The 24,657-nt window shown below is 35.6% G+C and overlaps 1 protein-coding gene across 3 annotated transcripts in view; it reads right to left on the bottom strand.

The window, feature by feature from the left end:
- The window catches only part of IPO11 (importin 11), a 211,150-nt gene that overhangs the window by 85,478 nt on the left and 101,015 nt on the right, over positions 1 to 24,657 (bottom strand). For all 3 annotated transcript variants that reach the window (XM_036279398.1, XM_036279399.1, XM_036279400.1), the window contains 2 exons: positions 19,396 to 19,511; positions 2,270 to 2,346 (listed from right to left, as the gene is read on the bottom strand). In XM_036279398.1, coding sequence (XP_036135291.1) covers positions 2,270 to 2,346; positions 19,396 to 19,511 — 193 coding nt within the window. The remainder of the gene's footprint in view (positions 1 to 2,269; positions 2,347 to 19,395; positions 19,512 to 24,657) is intronic.

Here is a 24,657-nt window from a genome sequence, read left to right as displayed (position 1 = left end):
TCCATTCCCAGAAGGGGGCATGCAGGAGGCAGCTGATACATGTTTCACTCTCATTGATGTTTCTACCTCTTTCTCCCTCTAACAATCAATGAAAACGTATTTAAAAAAAAAATTATCTGGCCCAAAATGTTAAGTGTCCATACTGAAAACCTCTGATTTAAGTGACTGAATTTTTTTCTTCCACAGACTGAGAGAGCTCTGAGGCAAATCTGTGGTCCGTTAAATTTTCTAGTTATGCTGTGCATAAGGGATTTATATCTATCAGTCTAATTATAATTTATACTTTACTCCTTCCTCTTTATATTTTGAACCTATCTTTAATTTATACTTTCTTTCCTTTTTGTTACTACTCATGTGAGGATATTTTCCCACTGATTTTTAGATAGAGGGAGGGAGAGATACAGAAACAGAATGAGAGAGATCGACTGGTTGCCTCCCCCATGACCTCGACCAGAGCCAGGGATAAAATCTGCAACCCAGGCATGTGCCCTTGATGGGGAATCAAACCTGGACCCTTTGGTCCACAGGCCAATGCTCCAACCACTGAGCCAAACTGGTCAGGGCTTTAATTTATATTTTAAATGTTACATTTGCTTTATCCTTTTAAATTTCTGAGGAGGGAGAGGGACAGAAACATCCATGTGAGAGAAAAACACTGGTTGCCTCCCGTAGGCACCCTGACAGGGAATTGAACCTGCCACCTAAATATGTGCCCTCACCAGGAATCAAACCTGCAATCTTGATGTCTGGACGCCTTTCCAACCAATGGAGCCACCCAGATGGAGTAAACGGTCGTTTTTTAACCAGTTATAATTTTGTTCTAGTCCACATTTGTTGATCTGTCAAAAGTGAGTCTGCACTTCTCTGGTGTATCATTATACCTCAGTAATGTTTTTTGCCTCTAATAAAACTACTCACTCTAAAGTGCTTAGGAAAAAAAACAATCTTTAGATATTGCCCAAATAAATATGGCTTTTTCTCAGCATTTTCCTACATAAACACTGTCTCCTGACAACATTAAAACTATTCAGTTAGTATACTCAAAGTCCTAATGAAGGAATTAAAGATGCTTCATGGATGAGTACTGAAGAATGGAGATTCTAAGTGGAAAAAACGTAAATAATCTTTACATTTTTAAAAATAAAGAACTTTTAAAAATGGTAGTATATTACAGATTATGGGGGGGTGGGGGGACCAGTAAATAGCACTGAATAGAATCACTAAATATTCCATTAGTTTAAATGTGAATCTGCACTAATAAAATTTCCCACAAAACAACTTTATAAACAAAATATTATTTTTAATTTAAGATATTACAGATTTATGAGTGGTGGCTGACATATAACAGAAAAGCATTAATTTTCTATCATTATTTATCATTAGATTGGCAAAAAAGAATCTTATTAGATCTCATCCAAGGTGGCCTAAAAGGGACTAAAAGTCTACTCCTAGCACACTGTCCAGTTCTACAGTTTCATGTACCAAAAGCATTGCTTCAGTAACAGTAAGCTTCATGATTTCACAGCTCATACATTAAGTAATACTTCAACAAACAATACTGATTTTTCCAGTATTTAATACTTTTCATTGTTTTTGGTTCATATTATAGTTCCTTAGCTAAATCAGAAATATGTACAAAGCTCATTTGTGAAAAACTAATAGCACAAAATCATGTTGTAAAAGAAGCTGGATAAAACCAAGGTATATATGGAAGCAGCCGTACAGTATAACCTTTTAAATACCACACAGAACTGCTTTCAGAAATAAATTTTACCAAAGTTCAAACTTAATATGTAATTAGTCTCCTAAGAACCTTTTTTGTTTTTATTTAGTAATTTACTAAATTTACTGTTTGATCTCTAATAAACAGAAATGATGCTTAAAACTTATATAGAGCCCAGATGGTGTGGCTCAGTGGTTGAGCTTCGACCCATGCACCAAGAGGTCGCCGGTTCGATTCCCAGTCAGGGCACATGCCCAGGTTGTGGGCTAAATCCTCAGTGGGGGGCATGCAGGAGGCAGCCAATTGACGTTCTCGCTGATTGATATTTCTATCTCTCCCTCTCTCTTCCTCTCTCTTCCTCTCTCTCTCAAATCAATAAAGAAAAAAAAAATTTTTTAAACTTATATAGAAAAAATCTAGAGGCTATTAAAAACTCTATCCAACTTATTTTTCAATATGAGGAACTTTATTAAAAACAGATAATCTATAATGCCCCAAATTATGGCTACATTCAAAAGAATAATAAGTTTATACTTTAATACTTACCAAGAAGTGGTGACATATTCTGAAAGATACGAAGCAACTCTGGTGTAATGCATGGGCTGTTTTCCAAAGTCACTAACCTAGGGGGAAAAAGATTAAATCACTTTCTGTAACCATTAAAGCTATTAACAGTACAACTTAAATATTTTAAAAATTGTCCCATATAAAGAAAGAAAAACCAAAGAACATATGCATATATGGATAAATAAAGGACATAAACAACAATGCTGAGGGTGGGGGGATGGAGCAGGAATGGGAGGAGGATGTCAATGGGGAAAAAAGGAGAAACATCTGTAGCAAAAATAAATTAATTAAATAAAAAAATAATAGCCTGGCCGGTGTGGCTCAGTGGTTGGGCCTCGACCCATGCACCAACAGGTCACCAGTTTGATTCCCCGTCAGGGCACATGCCCGGGTTGTAGGCCAAATCCCCAACAGGGGGCATGCAAGAGGCGGCCAATCAATGTTCTCTCTCATCGATGTTTCTGTCTCTCTCTCTCTCCCTTCTTCTCTCTCTAAAATCAATAAAGGAAAAAAATAAATTAAAAAAATGAATAAATAAATGTGAATAAATAAATAAATGCTTTATTGTCACTTTGATTAAATAGGTAATCAATATTGACTCTTGGGAAAAAAATAGACAATGTAAGAAGTCATAAAATTATCTCTTAAAAAAATAACCAAATTCATCAAAATTAAAAAACTACCTATAAATCACATAATATTATTTCAATATACATGGCAAAAACAGTAAAGAAAGTGACTACATACTAAAATACGAATAACTAGAAAGATACAGCAAAAGCATGATTATTATGAGTGATATGGGAAAGATACAAATTATTTCACTGTTTTTATTTTCTTGATACATTCTTGTCATGTGTAATTGATGTGTCCCTGCAATGAGATACTGGACTAATTAATTAGTTAGAAAAATAAAATGAATATTAAACTTAATTAACATGAGCTTAGTAAAATAAATATGTACAAGCCAACCTCACTCACAGTAATAGCAATCTCAAAAAACTCAATGTATAAAAAGTAAATTATGGAGGTTTGAATAAATGGCAGCGGGGTGAATGGAAGCTACACAAACCATCTCCCAGGACCAAACTGGATTGAAAACGAAAATAAAGACAAATCGTCAGGAAGAGGCAACTGAAAGACACCTTGGAGGACCACATAACCAGGGACACCGACTCAATCCTGGTAGGCTTGTGAGGACGCGAGAGGGGGCCGGGAGCCCACGGTCCGCAGCGCCCTGGGCTGAGACCAGCGGACTTGGCTGGGAACAGGGGACTCGGCTGGAAGCTACTGCCACCTCGGCTGTGTCCTGCAAACTCAACTGAGTGCTACGCACTCGGATGGCACCGCAAGGACTCGGCTAGGACCAGGGGACTCAGCTGGAAGCTACTGCCACCACGGCTGTGTCCTGCAAACTCGGCTGAGCGCTACGCACTCGGCTGGTGCCGCAAGAACTCGGCTGGGACCAGGGGACTCGGCTGGAGGCTGCTGCTGAATCAGCTGCATCCTGCGATAGCGGGTAGGTTCTGTGGCTTCAGCTAAGTGCTACACCCTCGTCTGAGTCCTGCGAACTCGGCTGGTGCCACAGCCTCGGCCGCCCTTGGCTGGAAGCAGTGCCCTTGGGTTAAAAATCCCAGGCGGCTCCACGAGGCAGAGTCTGGACAGAGGCTAAATTGGCAGCAGCCACTCACATTGGGCCCCAGCAGAGGGAAGGCAGACTGGACTGGAACTATGTGGGGAACCCGGGTTTTGGAGGGTGCTCAGAGCTTTTGCTGAGTGCAGTCACTCAGGAATATGATCATCTTACTCCTTCCCAGGGCCCTGAGGAGAGACTGCGGCCCCTCCCTCAGAGACTCAACCCCACCTGGTGGCCATTGGAATGCTAATTGAGGCCCATTAACAACCAGCATCTGCCCCACCCTCGGAAATCCTCTTACACTGAGCACCTCAGGGAGTTTTTCAGGCAACAAAGAAACCAAGGTTCTTCAGGTGACCTCTACTAATAGCCTCCAGGCAAAAAAAAGCTAGATGATAACTACCATTCCCTGGGCTAGCAACACAAACCAGGAAAGCTAAGACTTGACAGTGGTGTTTAAAGGGGGGTCTTCCCTGCCTCATCCAAACTCAGGAGAGGGAGCCACAAACAGCAGAACACCAACACCCACAGGGAAAATTTGGCAGATTCCAAAGCCCACTGTGATAGCCAAAATGGTGAAAAATAGAAACAAAAGCCAAATGAAAGAACAAGAGCCCTCTACCGAAGATGAGATAAATGAGGTGCAGTTAAGCAAGTTAACAAAACTAGAATTCAGAGCCATGATCTTGAGGAAGCTCAACAGCATGTGTAAGGACATGAGCACCATGAGTAAAGACATAGAAATGTTGAAAATCAACCAGTTGGAAATTAAAAACCACCAAAAAGAAATGAAGAATGACATATCAGAAATAAAAAACACACTGTAAAGTCTAAATAGCAGAGTAGAGGAAACTGAGGACCGGATCAGTGAATTAGAAGATAGGGTAGAAAAAAATCAACCAATCAGAAAACCAAAAGGAAAAAATAATTTAAAAAAACCAGGGAAACAGCTTAAGAGAACAATGGGACAACTGGAAACGTAATAACATTCGCATCATAGGAGTCCCCGAAGAAGAAAGTGAGCAAGGGTTAGAGAATATATTTGAAGAAATAGTGACAGAAAACTTCCCTAATTTGGTGAAGGAGGAAGGTATTCAAGTTCAAGAAGAACAGAGAGCCCCAGGTAAGAAGAACCCAAACAAGCCCACACCAAGACACATAGTAATCAAAGTGCCAAAAATTCAAGACAAAGAGAGAATCCTAAAAGCAGCAAGAGAGAAGCAACAGGTTACCTACAAAAGAAACCCCATAAGGCTCTAAGCTGACTTCTGACAAGAAACACTACAGGCCAGAAGAGAATGGCATAAAGTATTCAAAGTAATGAATAACAAGGATCTGAATCCAAGAATACTCTACGCAGCAAGGCTATCATTCAAAATAGAAGGTCAAATAAAAAGCTTCCCAGACAACAAAAGGCTAAGGGAATACATTAGCACCAAACCAGCACTACAAGAAATGTTAAAAGGACTGCTTAATTAGCAGGAGAAATGGGAAGAAAAATAGAACTACACTAAACAAAAATGGCAATAAATAAGTACATATCAATAATCACCTTAAATGTAAATGGATTGAATGCTCCCATAAAAAGACACAGAGTAGCTGATTGGATAAGAAAGCATGAGTCATCTACATGTTGTTTGCAAGAGACCCACCTCACAACAAAAGACTCACATAGGTTGAAAGTGAAGGGATGGAAAAAAATCTTCCAACCAAACGAAAAGGAAAAAAAAGCAGGGGTAGCAATACTCATAACTGATAAAATAGATTTCAAAATGAAGGCCATAACTAGAGACAAAGAAGGCCACTACATAATATTGAAAGGATCTATCCACAGGAAGATATAACCTTGATAAACATATATGCACCCAATACAGGAGCACCAAAATATACTAAAATTCTTCTGGAGGACTTCAAAGGAGAAATCGATAGCAATACAATCATAGCAGGGGACTTCAACACCCAGCTGACATCACTGGATAGATCCTCTAGACAAAAAATTAGCAAGGAAACAGAGACTCTAAATGAAGCACTAGAACAAATGAATTTAATAGATATCTACAGAGAATTACACCCCCAAACTACAGAATTACATTCTTCTCAAGTGCACATGGGACATTCTCAAAGATAGACCACATGTTAGGGCACAAACTAAGTCTCTACAAGTTCAAGAAGACTGAAATCCTATCAAGTCAAGTATCTTCTCAGATCACAATGGCATGAAACTAGAAATCAGTTGCAAGAAGAACACACAAAGACATTTGAACACATGGAAGCTAAATAGCATGTTTGTTATTAAACAATGAATGGGTCACAGAGGAGATCAAGGAAGAAACCAAAAACTTCCTAAAAACCAATGAAAATGAAGACACAACAACACAAAATCTATCGGATGCAACAAAAGCAGTTCTGAGAGGGAAGTTCATAGCACTACAGGCCTACCTCAAAAAACAAGAAAAATCTCTAATAGACTATCTAACCTCACAACTTAAAGAACTAAAGAGCAAACAAAAAGAAAACCCCAGAGCAAGTAGAAGGAAGGAAATAGTAAAGATCAGAGCAGAAATAAATGACATAGAGACCAGGAAAACAATTCAAAGGATCAATGAAACAAAGAGCTGGTTTTCGAAAAGATAAACAAGATTGATGGACCCTTAGCTAGACTCACCAAGAAACAGAGAGAGAGAACCCAAATATACAAAATCAGAAATGAAAGAGAAGTAACAACTGACACCACAGAAATACAAAAGATCGTTAACAACTACTATGAACAATTATATGGCAACAAATTCGACAATCTAAGCAAAATGGACAAATTTCTAGAAACACATAGTCTCCCAAAACTGGACCAGGAAGAGATACAAAACTTGAACAGACCAATAACAACAGAAGAAATTGAAGATGTAATCAAGCCTCTCCCAGCAAACAAACGCCCTGGCCCGGATAGCTTCACGGGGGAGTTTTACCAAACATTCAAAGAAGAACTAACACCCATTCTCCTCAAACTATTTCAAAAAATTCAAAAAGAAGGAAGCCTTTCAAACTCGTTTTATGAAGCCAGCATAATTCTAATTCCAAAACCAGAAAAAAACACTACAAAGAAAGAAAAATACAGGCCAATATCCCTGATGAACATAGATGCCAAAATCCCGAACAAAACACTAGCAAATCGGATCCAGCAATACACCAAAAAATTTATCCACCATGACCAATTGGGATGCATCCCTGAGATGCAAGGCTGGTACAATATTCGCAAATCAATAAACGTGATACACCACATAAATATAATGAAGAATAAAAACCACATGATCATATCAATAGATGCTGAAAAAGCCTTCAACAAAATCCAGCATCCATTTCTGATAAAAACGCTCAGCAATGTGGGAATAGAGGGATCATATCTAGACATAATAAAGGCCATATATGAAAGACCTACAGCCAACATCATACTCAATGGGCAAAACCTAAAAGCATTTCCCTTAAGAACAGGAACAAAGCAAGGATGCCCACTTTCGCCACTCTTATTTAACATAGTACTGGAAGTCTTAGCCACAGCAATCAGACAGGAAGAAAAAATAAAAGGGATCCAAATTGGAAAGGAGGAAGTGAAACTGTCATTATTTGTATATGACATGATACTATACGCAGAAAACCCCAAAGACTCCATCAAAAGTTTACTAGACTTAATAAATGAATTTGGTAAAGTAGCAGGATACAAAATTAAAGTCAAGAAATCGATGGCATTCCTATACACCAATGATGAACTCACAGAAAGAGAAACTAAGAAAACAATCCCATTTACCATTGCGGCAAAAAAATTAAGATACCTAGGAATAAACTTAACCAAAGAAATAAAGGACCTATTCTCAGAAAACTACAGGTCATTGAAAAAAGAAATAGAGGAAGATATCAAAAAGTGGAAGCACATACCCTGTTCATGGATTGGGAGAATTAACATCATTAAAATGTCCATACTACCCAAGGCAATCTAGAGATTCAATGCAATCCCCATCAAAATACCAATGGCATACTTCACAGAATTAGAACAAGTACTTAAAAAGTTCATATGGAACCAAAAAAACCTCGAGTAGCCACAACAATCTTGAAAAAGAAGAACAAAGTTGGAGGGATCACATTACCAGATTTCAGGTTATACTAGAAAGCCACTGTAATCAAAACAGCCTGGTACTGGCACAAGAACAGCATATAGACCAGTGGAACAGAACAGAGAACCCAGAAATGGACCCAAAATATTATGCTCAGTTAATATTCGACGAAAGTGGCAAGTGCATACAGTGGAGTAAGGACAGCCTCTTTAATAAATGGTGCTGGGAAAATTGGACAGCTACATGCAGAAAAATGAAACTAGACCATCAATTTACACCCTACACAAGAATAAACTCAAAATGAATAAAAGACTTAAATGTGACTCATGAATCCATAAAAATCCTAGAAGAAACTGTAGGCAACAAAATTTCAGACATCGTACACAGCAGAATTTTCACTGACACATTACCTAAGGCAATAGAAACAAAGGAGAAAATGAACACATGGGACTACATCAAACTAAAAAGCTTCTGCACAGCGAAAGACAAAATCATCAAAACGGAAAGGCTACCCACTGTATGAAAGAGCATAATTGCCAATGATATATCAGATAAGGGGTTAATTTCCAATATATATAGAGTGCTCACACAACTCCACAAAAGGAAGACAAAGAACCCAATTAAAAAATGGGCAGAGGAACTAAATAGACACCTCTCCAAACAGGACATACAAATGGCTAAGAGACATATGAAGAAATGCTCAACATCACTAATCATCAGAGAGATGCAAATTAAAACAACAATGAGGTATCACCTCACAACTGTCGGAATGGCCGCCATCAACAAGTGTTGGCGAGGGTGTGGAGAAAAGGGGACTCTAGTGCACTGCTGACTGGTGTAACCACTATGGAAAACAATATGGTGTTACCTCAAAAAATTAAAAATTGAACTTCCATTTGACCCAGTGATCCCACTTCTAGGAATATACACTAAGAAGCCTGAAACACCAATCCGAAAGAATATATGTACCCCATGTTTGTAGCAGCACTATTTATAATAGCTAAGATCTGGAAATAGCTCAAGTGTCCATCAGTAGACAAATGGATTAAAAAGCAGTGGTACATATACACGATGGAGAACTACGTAGCTATAAGAAAGATAGATCTCTTATCATTTGAGACAACATGGAGGGACCTGGAAAGTATCATCTTAAGTGAAACAAGCCAGAGAAAGACAAGTTTCATATGATCTCACTTATTTGTGGAATATAATGAACATAGTCTGAGGAATGGGGTAGTCCCAGAGACGTGGAAGTGAGGTACAGACTGACAATCCTCAGAGAGGGGGTGGTGGGGGAGAGACAAACCACAGAATTTATATGCATGTATGCATGAACAGTGGATATGGACAACAAACTGGGGATAGGGCAGGGAGGGAGGGGGCGGGGGGGATCAGTGGGGGGAAAAGGAGAAACATGTGTAACAAAAATTAATCAATAAAAAAAAAAAGGAAAAAAAAAAGAAAATTATGTATGAGTTGTGGTTTATAACAGAAGTGTACAATTGGTTTACCTCTTGAAACTACCACCAAGAAATGATTGTCACAATATTTGTAAGAAAAGGGAAAGAAGATCCTATTTAAAATCACATATTCACTATAAAAACTCTTCTTCAATTATAAATCGAAAGGAACTTCCTTTACCTCTTAAGAGAGTACCTACCAAACACTCAGATAACACATCTAGTGATGATGTGATGAATCTCGTCTCTTGAAAGACAGAAACATGCCTCAAAGAGCATCCTCTATTATCCCATCTACCTTCATATCTATTGAGTGTATGTTTGGAGGGCCTCTTGTAGAAACTCTTAATATGATAAACCAAGTAAGTTAATAAAAGATACAAGAGCAGGCCCAGCCGACGTGGCTCAGTGGCTGAACATCGCCCCATGAACCAAGAGGTCGCCGGTTCAACTCCCTGTCAGGGCACATGCCAAGGTTGTGGGCCAAATCCCCAGTGGGGGTCATGCAAAAGGCAGCCAATTTGTGTTCTCTCTCATCGATGTTTCTATCTCTCTCTCCTTCTCCCTTTCTCTCTCTCTAAAAAGCAATAAAGAAAAAAAATTAAAAATACAACAGTAAGAGCAGAAAAGTTAAATAGTCTTTATTCACACAAGCTATGCCTGACAGAAAAGAGAGGGAAAAAGAACTCATAAACAAATTATTCAAATTACTGGGAGAGTACAGTAAGGTTGCTGATTATATCAATATACTTTGTCTTCCTCTTCTTCTCACCAGAAGCAGAAGACACAACGGGCATTTTGTAAACATGGTAAGATATGAAAACACAATATTCAAAAATGCAAGCAACACAGGACACTATAAAGTATCAGTTATTTACCCTCATAATCTACTGTCTAGCATCATGAGAGAGTAGCAAAATTCAAAGGAAGGTTTCTGGTGAATACGTATCATTTTCATATCATCATAAAGTTGAAAAATCTTAAGCTGAACCATTATAAGTCGGAAACCATCTGTACAAAAATCACCTGAATTTCTATACATCGAAACAAATACTTATGATTCAAATGTATGTTAGTAGATTCATAGATACAAAATCTAGCATCATAAAGATATCAATTCTCTCTAAATTATTACACAGAATCAATAAAATTTCAATTCAATTCCCTACAGGGCTTTTCCTGGAAATCAGGCAAGCTTATCCTAAAACAATATAGAAGACAAAAAATAAATTCTCCAAAAAGCAAAAAAGTATGCGGAAGGGTAGATATAGAAGATACTAGCTTTACCAAATATTATGATGTACTATAAACCACTGTAATTAATAATGTAAACAAAAAAGAAAGCACAAGAAACAGACTTTTTTTAACATATGCCATGAAGCTCCAATGGTCAGTAAAGAAAGGTGGGCTACTCAGTATTTGGTGGTGAACCTCTACCTCACAAAAAATACAGAAATTAATTTCAAGACATATATAGGGAAGTAAAACTTTACAAGACATCAGGAGAACATATTTATGGTTTCAGGTTAGAGGAAGATCAAAGAAAAATACAAGTAAATATGCCTACAATAAATTAGCAATTACTCTATATCAAAAGATGCCTCCAAAAACCTAAAATGTAAGTCACGTACTGAGAGAAGATTGTTTGCAACAGATATAACTGACATAGAAATAATATCCAAAAAAGTCATATCCAAAAGAAGTTAATAAGAGAAAAATGGACAGAACACATGGGCAAGCATTTCACTGAACAAGATAAAAACATTGGTAATAAACTTGACTATAAAAATACAAAAGAGCCCTGGCCGGTTTGGCTCAGCGGTTAGAGCGTCGGCCTGCGGTCTGGGGAGACCCGGGTTCGGTTCCCGCTAAGGGCACGTACTTCGGTTGCAGTTTGTCCCCGGCCCTGGTTGGTCGTGCGGGTGGCAGCCACTCGATGTGTCCCTTCACGTCGATGTTTCTCTCTCTCTCTCTCTCCTTCCTCTCTCTCCCTCCCACTCTATCTGTACAAAAAATGGAAAAATATCCTCGGGTGAGGATAAAAAAAAAATAAAAAAAAAAAAAAATACAAAAGATATGCAACTTGATAAGCAAACAGGAAAATATAAATTTTACCAAAACAAGGTACAAATTACCTCCAGCAGATTAGCAAAATTTTAACTCTGACATACCATGTACAGGCAAAGCTATAGAGCAATGATTACAGGAGTTGTCAAGTTAGCATAATCACTTTGGAAAATAATAATTATCTGGTAAAGTAGAATATGTATAGATGTATATACCTCTGGCCAAGGAATTCCATTTCTAAGCAGAAATGTATATAGTACACAAGTTCTCATACATTTGTAGTAGGAGTCATGTACAAGAATGTTGAGTCACATCATTTGAATATCAAACAAAATGCCAAATGGGTAAATGAATTCTGTTACGTTCACACCATTGAACTCATCAATATGTATAAATCTCCAAACAAGGAGCCAAAAAGCAAGTTAGAACACATCTAATACAATTTATATAAAGTTAAAATATAGTATTTAAGATACACACACACGATTTTAAAAACATTAAATCATAAGAAACCTAAGTAATGAAAACAAAAACATTAGTGCAGTGTGTCATCCCTGGCATGAAAACTAGAGGACTCCAGAAACATGCCACACCATGGGCTTCAGACATCCTCACTGTTCCATTTCTTAACCAGGGTACAAAATGCAAAATTTCATTTTTGTAAGTAATAAATAATTACAAATAATATGAACTCCAATTTTTTCATATCTATGAACTGTTTTACAAATTTTAAATGACAAAATCAAAGATGGGTGGGGAGAGGATGACAGGAGAAACCAGACACCCACAAAATGAAGTATTTTCCAGGCACACAAGAAATGGTAGCTCTACACACCTTGCCCAGATCAACAATAACAGAATTTGACTAAATGTTTAAAACCAAAATTCCAGAAAAGATTTTTTAAAATGTATCCTGTTCCCCTTTAAAATAACCAAGAAACCATAAGAAAAACTACAACCCACTCATAGGATTTCACTGAGAAAAAAAAATGAAGAGCATATTCTCTATTCCAGAAGATGTTCAAAAAATTCTCTTTGTCAATGGGTCCACATTAAGATTCTACGTGAAGTTGTTTCCTCCCCCCCACTGTCATAATCTTACTAAAAAGCCCATTCAGGTCATTGTCACTCTTACTTCCTATGTTAGTTTCCATAGTATAAATCATGCTATTAAAAAGAAAAAAAATAATCTTGAAAAATTTGAACAGCTTGAAAATAAAATGACGTGGTATGTTAACTCCAGATAAAACATAACAACTTGGAAAAAAGAGGAAGTGCGGCAAACAAAATTGAAGCACTAAAATTTTTACCATAAAAGAAAGGGAAAAAATGGCCATTTTGATGAATAATTAGACAAGTTATATGTACCAACATCTCTGACTACAAAAATGTAAAATTAAATGTCACCCTTCCACAAAATATAGAAAAAAGAGAAAAAGTAAAAAGACAGATATATCAATTCAACAAATAAATGTAAGAGTGTCAAAATTCTTTTGAAGTAAAGAATTTGGTTATGTTAAAATGCAAAATATAAAAATTTGCTTACTGTAGAAGACACAACTAAATTTCATACAGGAAAGCTAAATGTAAAAGATTTAAAAAAGTTAAGACAAATCTAAGCAAAATAAACCATATGACAAAATTAATATCAGATGAAATTTAAATGCAAAAGAATTAAAAGATGGAAAATTAATCATTGCATACATATTACGTCACATACTTCATAAAAACATTTTAAATTTTAAATACTACATTAAATCTTTTAATAATATACAAAAGTATTTTATAAAATTTACAGATCAAAAATGCTAGACATAAAAAAACATCACTGACACAAAGAAAATTGAATGGGATACTTTAATTATTCAATGTCAAGACGAAAAAACAAAATAATAATGTGAACTACTGTAAATTAACAAACTACAAGTTGAAAAGAACGGATATATACAATTCTACATCTTTAATACCATCATTACTATTTATGTGAATATATTACAAAAATAGAGCCCAAAAGTCATTAAAAGTTACATTAAGCTTTAAAATTGTACAAGTGACACCTTGTATTTACAATGCAATAAATCCCCACCTGAATCATATACTTTATTATCAGCAAAAAATAAACAATGTTAGGTCAAAGAGGTCATTTAAAAAACTGTAATGCTCTAACCAAAATAAAAGAATAGAAGATTACCTAATCAAAAATGAAGAGAACTAGGCAGTTATACTCCAAGACAAATTCACAACTTTAAGCGTTTTAGCACTTAAAAACAACACTGGTAATAAACTAACCATTTGTCTTTAAAGTTTTAAGAAAATATACCTACAACTAAGTATAGCAAGTAAAAAATCTGAAGCAGAAACAAAATAATGAGAGGAGAAAAACAGTAGAATTAATAGATCTAACATGTAGTTCTTCCATACTAATAAGAAAAAGCTCTAACAAAGGTACTTTCAAAAGAGATGAAACAAAAATAAAACTAAGATAAAGCAATTTTTTTATTAGTATCTTAAGGGCTCAATGTCAAAATTAACATTGAAAATCAAAACCAAAATTAATATGGATAAACTAACAAATAAGAAACAACCTGAAAATGTTATAAAAACTGTGACTGGCCCTGGCTGGTTTGGCTCAGCAGTTAGCGCGTCGGACCGCAGACTGGAGAGTCCTGGGTTCAGTTCCCGCTAAGGGCATGTACCTTGGTTGCAGTTTGTCCCCAGCCCCTGTTGATGTTTCTCTCTTGCTTCCTCCCTCTCTCCCTCCTGCTCTATCTGAAGAAGATAAACGCAAAAATGTCCTCGGATGAGGGTTAAAAAAACAAACCGTGACTGACTTCCCAGCCCTGCCATGAGTTCATTTCTAGTTCTCATTATTAATGAATTTTCAAATGATCCAAAGAATAGCATTACTGAGAACATTCTAGTATGAAGAAAATGATTTTTAAAAATTGGTAAATTGTTAAAATAAATATAACCTTGATATAAAATCAGAGAGCATGACAAATGTGGATTATAGATCCAAGTTATTTATAAGTAAAGGAAAAACTAAAATCAGCTAAAGTATTAGAAAACAGAGTTATACAATATATTAAAGTATAAATCACCCTAGCAAGTAAAGTTCATCTCCGGAAATAAAAATTTTCTAAAGAGAGAGTTTAAAAAAAAAAAAAAAAGAAAAGAAGAAGACGACGAGGGTGGCGAAGAGAAGAAGACGAGCTCCTGAAGATGGCAAAAAAGCCATCAAATTAGATTTTTAATGATGAAGAATATATTACATTTAATGGTATATAGCTGAATCTGGTTGTTTACTAATATTTATTACTACATTCTATTTTTTTAAACTGTTCATGCAATTTTTTCATTTAAATTCTATTTTAAAATATTTTATATATTACATTCTTATATTAGAAAAGTAAAGTTTACTTAGCTAAATCTTAGAATGTACGTTAAATGACAAGTACAAACTTAAAGCAAGTAGAAAGAGGAGATAAATCTAAGAACAAAAGTTGAAGTTAATAAATAAGAAACAAACATGCAACAAAGAAAATCTCAGCCAAAGTTTGGTTCTCTAAGAACACTAATAACACTGACAAATCTCTCTAGCAAGAATGATGGGGGGTGAGGCATTAAAAAAAATATATATCACTTAATAAGTCTGAAGTTTCATTTTATATATGCGACCAACCACAAATATCAACTGGTACTGGTTATCCCCTAAAGAATTCAAACTCCCATTCTCCAATACAACACTTTTAGACCTTTGCTTCCCACAAACCTCAAGTATCTTCATACACTCCTAGTCCAGCCCATAACACTCAGCTGATGATTACATTTCATATTTTGATGAGAAAATAGAAGCTAACTGATGGGACACCTACCTATCTCATTCTACTACAATACAGAAATCATCGTCATGCCTCCAATTAAAACACATAAAGTGCTGCCCAGCCCGGTGTGGCTCAGTGGATTCCAGGTAAGGGCACATGCCCCAGTTGTGGCCTCAATCCCCAGTAGAGGGCATGCAGGAGGCAGCCAATCGATGTTTCTCTCTCACATCAATGTTGTTAAAAAATATATATCACCCCTCTACTCGCACTGAATGACCTTCTTGCCTCTGTCAATTATCTTTTTTTTTTTTTTCCTTTTTACTGAATTTATTGGGATGACACTGGTTAACAGAATCACACAGATTACAGGTACACACTTCCACAATTGCCTCCTTCGATTATCTTTCTCTGGCACCTCATCCATCCCTCTAGATTGCACTTGCATTCCCCACAACAGCCAAAGGCTGCAGATTTCTACACTCCTCTTCATAGTAAAGCTGTTAAACAAGTTGTCAGTCTACACCTACTTAACTCCCATTCATGCTTCAATCTTCTCCAAGTCTATTGTCTATTCTTAGTACTCCACTAAAACCCCTCCTAACATCTATCTCTATGTGGCCAAATTCACTTCTATGTATTGCTCTTACTAAGAAAATCAACACATTTGAAATAACTGACCACTTCCACTTTTAGGAAATATTCTCTTCTTGCCTTGGTGTTCCTCCTATATTAGTAGATAGCACTTCTCTGTCATCTTTGATGACTCCTTGTGTGACCTCTAAATGTTATATATTCTTTAGAATTTTTCCCTGAGCTGAATGTTCTCTATCTGTCCTCTCTTCCTAAGCCAATTCACTAATTGTTAGGCTTTAAATATCATATACAAAATACTAACCACCTTACAAACATTATCTCATGTAAAGTATGAATTGTATTTCCTCACTGTATAGATAAGAAAACAGAGGCCAATGGAAGATGATTACAAACCTAACACAGTGATAAAATTGGGGGTTGGAACCTGTATCTCATTCCAGACGAGTTCTAACCCACTCAGAAAAATATATGAAGAAATGTGTACCTTGATTTTTTAAAGACTCTCAGCTTAATAAATTTGGTAAATTGTTTTTAAAGCATTATAATGATTTAATTTTGCTTACATATAACTAAAGGCAAAAAAAAAAAAAAAGGAAATTACCATTAGTAGAGCAATGCACTTTTATTATTACCTATCTATATAATCCTTAAAAACATATATACCTTTATTAAACCACATTAATATACTAAGTCTGCAACAAAAGTATCTGAGTCTCTCTTTACTATAACTAATATTTAAAATTTTTCTACCAGTCAATATCATAGAGTATCTATACATTTACAGGAAAGTACTTGTGCCAGAGATTAATGTTTTAATTTGTAATCTAGAGTAGGGGTTGGCAAACTACAGCTCAAGACCAAAAACACATTCTATTTCTGTAAATGATGCTTTATTGGAGCATAGCCATGTTCACTTGTTTACATACTGTTTATGACAGCTTTTGCTCTAAAACAGCAGAGTTGAATAGTTAGAACAGAAAGTGACTGGGAAGCCTAAAATAATTACTGTCTGGTTCTTTACAAAGTAAAATTGCCAACCTCTAATCTAGAGTAATCCATTCTGTACAAATAAAAATACATGAATATAAAAGTTTCTAACACATGCTTATCAGACCATCCAGAAGTCATTTAACTTAAAACAACCTAGAAAAAAATATAAGAAACACAAACTGAAAATAAATTCCTACCTAGTTACGTTTTAAAATTGTACATCTAGTATTCTGATACAGCCCAATGATATATAATTTGCACCAAAGAAAATTTCTAAGAATCAAAAAATTGTTCCTAGAAAGTTAAGCAAAACTAAGAAAATAAGGGAGGGAGAGAAGAAAGGGAAGAGGTCCCAGTGTTAATTTTTTTCTATGGTTAATTTCTGTCATTTGCTTTTTAAATTCCAGTATCAGTTATATATTGAAAAATTTAAACCTTTCCTGTATTATAAACTACATTTTAAATAGACTGCTGGGCCCTGGCCGGTTTGGCTCAGCGGTTAGAGCGTCAGCCTGCGGTACAGAGAAATAGACTGCTGGAATTTTCACCGACACATCACCGAGAGCAAGAGAAACAAAAAAAAAAATTAATAAATGAGACTACATTAAACTATAAAGCTGAATAATAAACCAGCATTAAAATGAAAAGGGAACCCACTCTTTGGGAGAACCTATTTGCCAATGATATATCAGATAAAGGGTAAATATCCAAAATATATAAAGTACTCATATAGCTCAACAGAAGAAAGACAAACAATCCAATTAAAAAATGGGCAGAGGACTTAAATAGACACTTCTCCAAACAGGACATGCAAATGACCAGGAGACATACGAAAAAATGCTCAACATCTCTAATCATCAGAGAGATGCAAATTAAAACGACTATGAGATATTACCTCACACCTGCCAGAATGGTTGCCATCAACAAATCTTCAAACAAGTGCTGGTGAGAATGTGGAGAAAAGGGGACTCTAGTATACTGCTGGTGAGAATGCAGACTGGTGCAGCCACTATGAAAAACAATATGGTGTTTTCTCAAAAAATTAAAAATCGATCTGCCATTTCACCCAGTGATCACACTTCTAGGAATATATCCTACAAAGCCTGAAACACCAATCAGAAAGAATACCCCTATGTTAACAGCAGCACTATTTACAATTGCTAAGATCTGGAAAACAGCCCAAGTGCCCATTAGTAGATGAGTGGATAAAAAAGCTGTAGTATATATATATATACAGTGGAATACTATGCAGCTGTAAGAAAGAAAGATCTCTTACCCTTTGAGACAACATGGAGGGATTTGCAGAGTATTATGCTAAGCAAAATAAGCCAGTCAGAGAAAGACAAGTACCACATAATCTCAGTTATCTGTGAAATATCATGAATAAAATAAGCTGATGATCAAAATAGATCCAGAGACATGGAAGTAGGGAACAGACTGACAAACCTCAGAGGGAAGGGGGATAGAATTAGGGGGTGAGGGGAGGCAAGAAGAGATAAACCAAAGAACTTATATGCATAACCATTGGACACAAACAATAGTGTAGGGAAGGCAGGAGGGAGGTGAGAGCAGGAGGAGGGGGGGTCAACGGTGGGAAAAAGGGGGAACATCTGTAATACTTTCAACAATAAAGATTAAAAAGAAAAGAAAATACACTGACTGTATTGTACATGTGTATTGAAAAAAATCCATATATGTTAACCTATGCAGTTTAAATCCACGTTGTTTAAAAGTCAGTTGTACTTATCTCCAAAATCAAGTTGTGTACATTAAATATGTATAGCATTTTTATGTTATACCTCAAATACATTGTTGTTGGTTTTTTTTGGCTAAAAAAAGACTGCTGCCATCAGTAAAATAAGCTTAATAAACCAAAATGATTTTCTAGCACAGTTCTTTATAGTGTGTGGCACTGAGCTGCACAGAAAAAGGTTTTAGTGGGATTTTTTTAGCCTCTTTTAAACACTACTACTGCTCACTTAGTAAAATAATAAATCAAGACTAAGTAGTACTAATATTTGGGGCTAAGGTACAATACTACTTACTACTGGGTAAGGTAGGAAGAGGTTGAAAATAACTCCACAATCCTCCCAAAATTTCATTTAACACACTGAAAGTTTTAAGTAAATTTATAGTTTTGAAAATGTATCAAGATCCAAATTTTACATTCCAAATTCCGAAAGAAGAAATGCAGCTGAGTTCTTAGTGAAACGTCCTTAAACTTTGACTAGTGTAAGCCTACCCTAAGTGACAGCTGCCAAGAAAAGATGGAGTGATTACACTACCCTCTTTGGGGGAACTGATATTATGTCTTTGTTGTTAAATGTTGAGTTTTTATACCCTGTTACATGACCTTTGCTTTAATGGTATGAAAGTAGGGAAGGTCCAGAAAAAAATAAATATATCCATGGTATCAAGTTTTTCCTCTTACCATAATTCTAAACCATCTTCCAGAAGATAAACATGTGGAGGCTGGGAAACATCTGTACTCAGTTGAATAACTGGGAGCAGGAAAGGGTACAGGTTCTTGCTGTCTGCTCCTAATCCCTATGGGAAGTATAAATAAAACTTAACATAAGACACTCTAAGGTCCCAACCCCCACCCCTTTAAAAAAAAAAAAAAAAAAATCACCTAACATATATAAAAGCCCTAAAAACAATTTATAAAAAATAAATCAATCAGATTTTAAAGGACAGCCCTAATCATAAGCATTACTTAAATGAAGTTAGTTCGATTTACAATTAGAAAGCAAATAGAAAAAAATTCTATTCAATTGTCTAATGGTAGCAAAACCATATATACCAAGGCTACACACATCTGTTCATTTAAAGAGATACCACACATAAATATTTATTTTTCCATCTCTGACTATTAAAGAGGTGTTAACACTGAAATACTAAATTCTATAAATGATCTATCCTAAATAATCTAAGATGAACCCAACCTAAATGTTCATCAGTAAGAAAATTAAATTATGGTGCATTAATATTCTAGAATACTGAGTAGCCATGAAAAAGGATTAGACATGGAATGAAAACAATTTCAAAATAAGTATAAAATGAATTAAAAAGGTACAGAAGCGTGTATAACAATTCCACATGCCAAAAATTTTTTAAATAGCCACATTTCTGAATATGCAGATATATGCACAAAAATGTTTCTTGAGAGAAAACAGAAAAAACTATCAACACTAGGTAAATATGGAAAGGGAAAAAGAATGTTGAAAGAGAGAAAAGGAGTTTGGGGTTTTTTTTTTGGACTTCTCTGTAAGTTTTAAAAAAAATATGTACATCATGTTAGTTTAATGCAAGTATTTTGCTAATATTTTTAAAGAGCCAAAAATAAAAAGATAGAAGAAGAAAGGATATTATATCTAAAATTATAGTTTGTCTAATAACTGTCTTATGAAAGTTAACTCAGTATATCACACTAAATCTCACTCTGAGAAAACAAAAAGGATGGAAAGTCCATTTCTTTCCATAATAATCTCCATAATCTGATAAACACAGAAAAGAAATCAAATAAACTATCTAACACGACCCTACTTAGGAAATGCTCCAAATGTCAATATAGTTTGTAGCAAATTACAATGCAACAAAACATATAGGTATTCATCCTTTTTTGAACTAAAGAGACATCTTTATTTTTAAAAATATGTATTCTGCTTTTGATAACACAGTTATACTAAATTCAACCTTTATCAGAACATAGATATTTCAGTGGAAATACATAAAGCTTATCCTTAAATATGTTAAGTATAAGGTTGGCCCTTTCTATACTAAAAATAAGATGAAAGACCTTATTAAAGATTTTTCCAAAAAGCATTATAAAAAATGTCACATTTAATAAAGTACTGGTGTATCAGGCCTTAAAATTAAAATTTCACTCTCCATAGCTCAATCTTTAACAGAACAAAAAAGAAAAAACATTAAGAAAAACTGTTCAAGTTAATATTGATTGTCAAACAGACTTAAAATTTCCTAAGAAAATTAGAATCTATCCACTTAGGGCACATCCCAATGAGCACAATATGCTAGCATTAGCAAAACTAAAGGAAGCAACTGCTAAACATATAAGACACTCTCTGTCAAATCCTAATGAGATTCACCTTTATAATTTGGACACCTGAAATACATGAACAATCCCAGATATGCAGTTTTATGTAAATGTGAACATTCTTTTGGTCCACGGTTATAACTACAAGACATTGTCTACGACGCTGTCAAGCTCAAAAATAAATTAATCAGCTAGTAATAAAATGATCAGAAATGCTTAAAGGGGGAAAATCATGTTGTATTATAATTGTCTAAAATGTAAGGGGAAATTCGGTGACAGGTACAAGGGAATCTCTCTCTACTATTTTTGCCTCTGCATGTGAATCTATAATTTTTTTTTTAAGTTAAAGGGAAAAACTGGAATTTCCCAGGGATTGCCTTTGGCTCTTTTCTCATGTCTCATGTACAGTAGGTCCTCAAATAATGCTGTTTCATTATAACATTGATGAAATGCTTAGGAACTTAACTCTTATTTATATCTATTAGCCCATAGTAAAATTGGTTTCATCATAAGTCATTTCACTTAAAGTTGCAGAACCTATCAACATTAAGCGAGGACTTACAATACATGCTGATAATGTCCAAATCTACTATCTCCAACCCAAATCTCTGAACACTCTGTATGACTATAGGACATGATCACTCAGAAGGCATCTCAAAATCTTAAGTTTACCACTGAACCAACTCACTGACTTCCTAAAAGAGCTGCTCTAACTGCTATTCCTAACTCACATGACATGAACCACTATTTTTCTAGTAATAAATTATATTACAACCACCTCCTGGTTCCTCTTCCTTCTCACCTCACTTAAATAATCCTTAATTCTCTCTCTCTCTCTCTTTTAATATTTTTCAAATCTTGCCCCTTCTCATGGCTATACTTCAGGTCATGATTTCTTTCATGGGTAAAAAAGAGGTTCCCAATACTTTCCTTGACCTTAGTTTTACCCCATTCCAAATCAGAGTTCACAATGGTACCCTGATTACCTTTCTAAAATAAAAATAACACTCCTCTGAGCTTCAAGATATGTTCTTTACATTTACCTAACCAGGCCCCAACACCCAAGCTCTGTACTTTATGTTCCAGCTATACCAAATGACTCAGCAATAGAAATAACTACATTACTATCTGGAGAAAACTGGCAGCTTTAACCCATGTATTTATTACTGTTCTCTGCCAAGATCCCCTAAAAAATACAGAAGGATATGTTTTTAAAGACCTATAATTGTAAGTACAAAGATAGCATAAGAGAGTAAAATACCTCATTTTTGAAGCCTGTAAAGGACAAGTGGTTACTGACTTAGCAGACTCAGCAAACCGAATCTCAAAGCCAGTAGTGAAAAAAGGGGAAGAAACAGCCTGATTTACATTAGAAAAACTCCAAGAATCAGGAACTGATAGCACCAAATCTTTTGGCAAGAGTGAGGTTGAAAGGGAGGTATTAAAAATAAGAGGTCTTCTAGTAAGTGTTTAAAAAACAGTCTGATACCAAATATCCACACGCACAAACAACTAACTGGGTCTCCCCTGAACCAGCATAAAGCTGGCTGTTTATTTTATTTATTTTCTGGTAAGGTGAAAGAAGTGGTCTCAAGACAGGGAGACATCAGGTAATCAAGAGCAGGAATAAAATAAAATGGGGATGTAACATGTAACAGGCATAAGACTTAAGAATCTTTCATTGAAAAAGAGCTCAAAATCATGGACAATTCCCCTACAAAACAACCCAACTACATCATCCTAAGAGAAAAATCCACAATCAGCAAGCTTCTCATACATACACAACCGTTCCAATCAGCTTTTAGTTCCCACTCCTAAAATTATACAGACAAAATGCTGATATAGTTCTTGAAGTCAGGTGATGGTTACCTAAGGATTCATTACACTGTTCTTCTTTCTTTTGTGCATGCTTCAAATTTTTCACACGTACACATACAAAAAGCCAATGACCAAGGATCAATTGATATGATTAAAATATCTAATATGAAAAATAGAGAACAACACAAACAGAAAACAGCACCTTGAAAAAGAAAGAGACCATGCACTGAGATGAAAATTTGGAAAATATTTCATTAATGTCCTTGGTAGAATCAAGAAACAAAAATGAAATGCTTTAAAATGATTATTCAAACAAAACAAAAAAGTCATAGACTTGAGTTCAGGAGATTCTCAAGAAAATAGAGCAAAAGGATAAAGAAAAGAAAAACCAGGGCAGAACACTAAGAAAATTGGAAGACTGGTTTACTCATTTATCATCTAAGTCATAAAAAGCTCAAAATAAAAACAAGAAGGGGAGAAAACCATAAAACACAAAAACATTACCTAAGCCCAAGAACATGAGTTTCCAATTTGAAATATCCAAGTGTCCAGAACAATGGGATAAAAATACACCCACATCACCATAAAATTTAAAACAAAAACTGAGAAAATCACAAGAATTGCCAAAAAGGGAATTGAGGGATGACACATTCAAGAATCAGGTATTCTGTCAGAATGGCCGCCATCAACAAATCATCAAACAACAAGTGTTGGCGAGGGTGTGGAGAAAAGGGGACTCTAATACACTGCTGGTGGGAATGCAGACTGGTGCAGCAGCTATGGAAAACAATATGGTGCTACCTCAAAAAATTAAAAATTGAACTTCCATTTGACCCAGTGATCCCACTGCTGGGAATATACCCTAAGAAGCCTGAAACACCAATCAGGAAGAATATATGTACCCCCATGTTCATAGCAGCACTATTTACAATAGCTAAGATCTGGAAACAGCCCAAGTGTCCACCAGTAGACGAATGGATAAAAAAGCAGTGGTACATATACACAATGGAGTACTATGCAGCGGTAAGAAAGAAAGATCTCTTATCCTTTGAGACGACATGGAGGGACCTGGAAAGTATTATCCTAAGTGAAAGAAGCCAAGCAGAAAAAGACAAATACCACATGATTTCACTTATATACAGAATATAATGAACATAACAGTCTGAGGAATACAGTAGACCCAGACACATGGAAGTAGGGCACAGACTAACATCCCTCAGAAGAGGGGATGGGGGGTGGGGGAGTGGGAAGAGATAAACCACAGAACTTATATGCATGTATGCATGACCAATGGACATGGACAACTAAGCCGGGGACAGGGTGGAGGAGGGGTGGGGTGGGGGGTGCCAATGGGGTAAAAAGGTAAAATGTCTGTAACAAAAAATTAAATAAAAATTCATAAAAAAAAAAAGAATCAGGTATTAAAATAAAATACCTCAGCATTCCTAAGAGCAACTCTAAAAGCTAAAAAACAAAGAAAAAATAATTCCAAAATTTTGAGGGTGGTGGGAATCTAGACTTTTATACCCAGCTATACTACTAACCAATGTGAAAACAAAATAAAGACATTTCGACATGCAAAAGTCTCAAGAAATTTACCTCCTGTGTACCTTTTCCAGAAAGCCACAGGCATTCATGGGCTCCATTAGAAAGAGGAAGTAATACAATAAAGACAAGTTGAGAAAACAGGCATTCCCCCAGGAAAGGATAGGCAAGAAGAATCATTTTGATACAGTGAAAGTAGATCAAGTTCTAAGAGCTGTGCACAAACATAAAGTAAAACCAGTCCAGACTAAAGCAAGTAAGATCTTCCAGATT

The sequence above is a fragment of the Molossus molossus genome, unplaced genomic scaffold (genome assembly GCF_014108415.1).
Source record: "Molossus molossus isolate mMolMol1 unplaced genomic scaffold, mMolMol1.p scaffold_m16_p_3, whole genome shotgun sequence".
Taxonomy (NCBI): domain Eukaryota; kingdom Metazoa; phylum Chordata; class Mammalia; order Chiroptera; family Molossidae; genus Molossus; species Molossus molossus.
The sequence above is the reverse complement of the archived record's forward strand: the minus strand, read 5'-3'. Positions and strand labels throughout refer to the sequence as shown.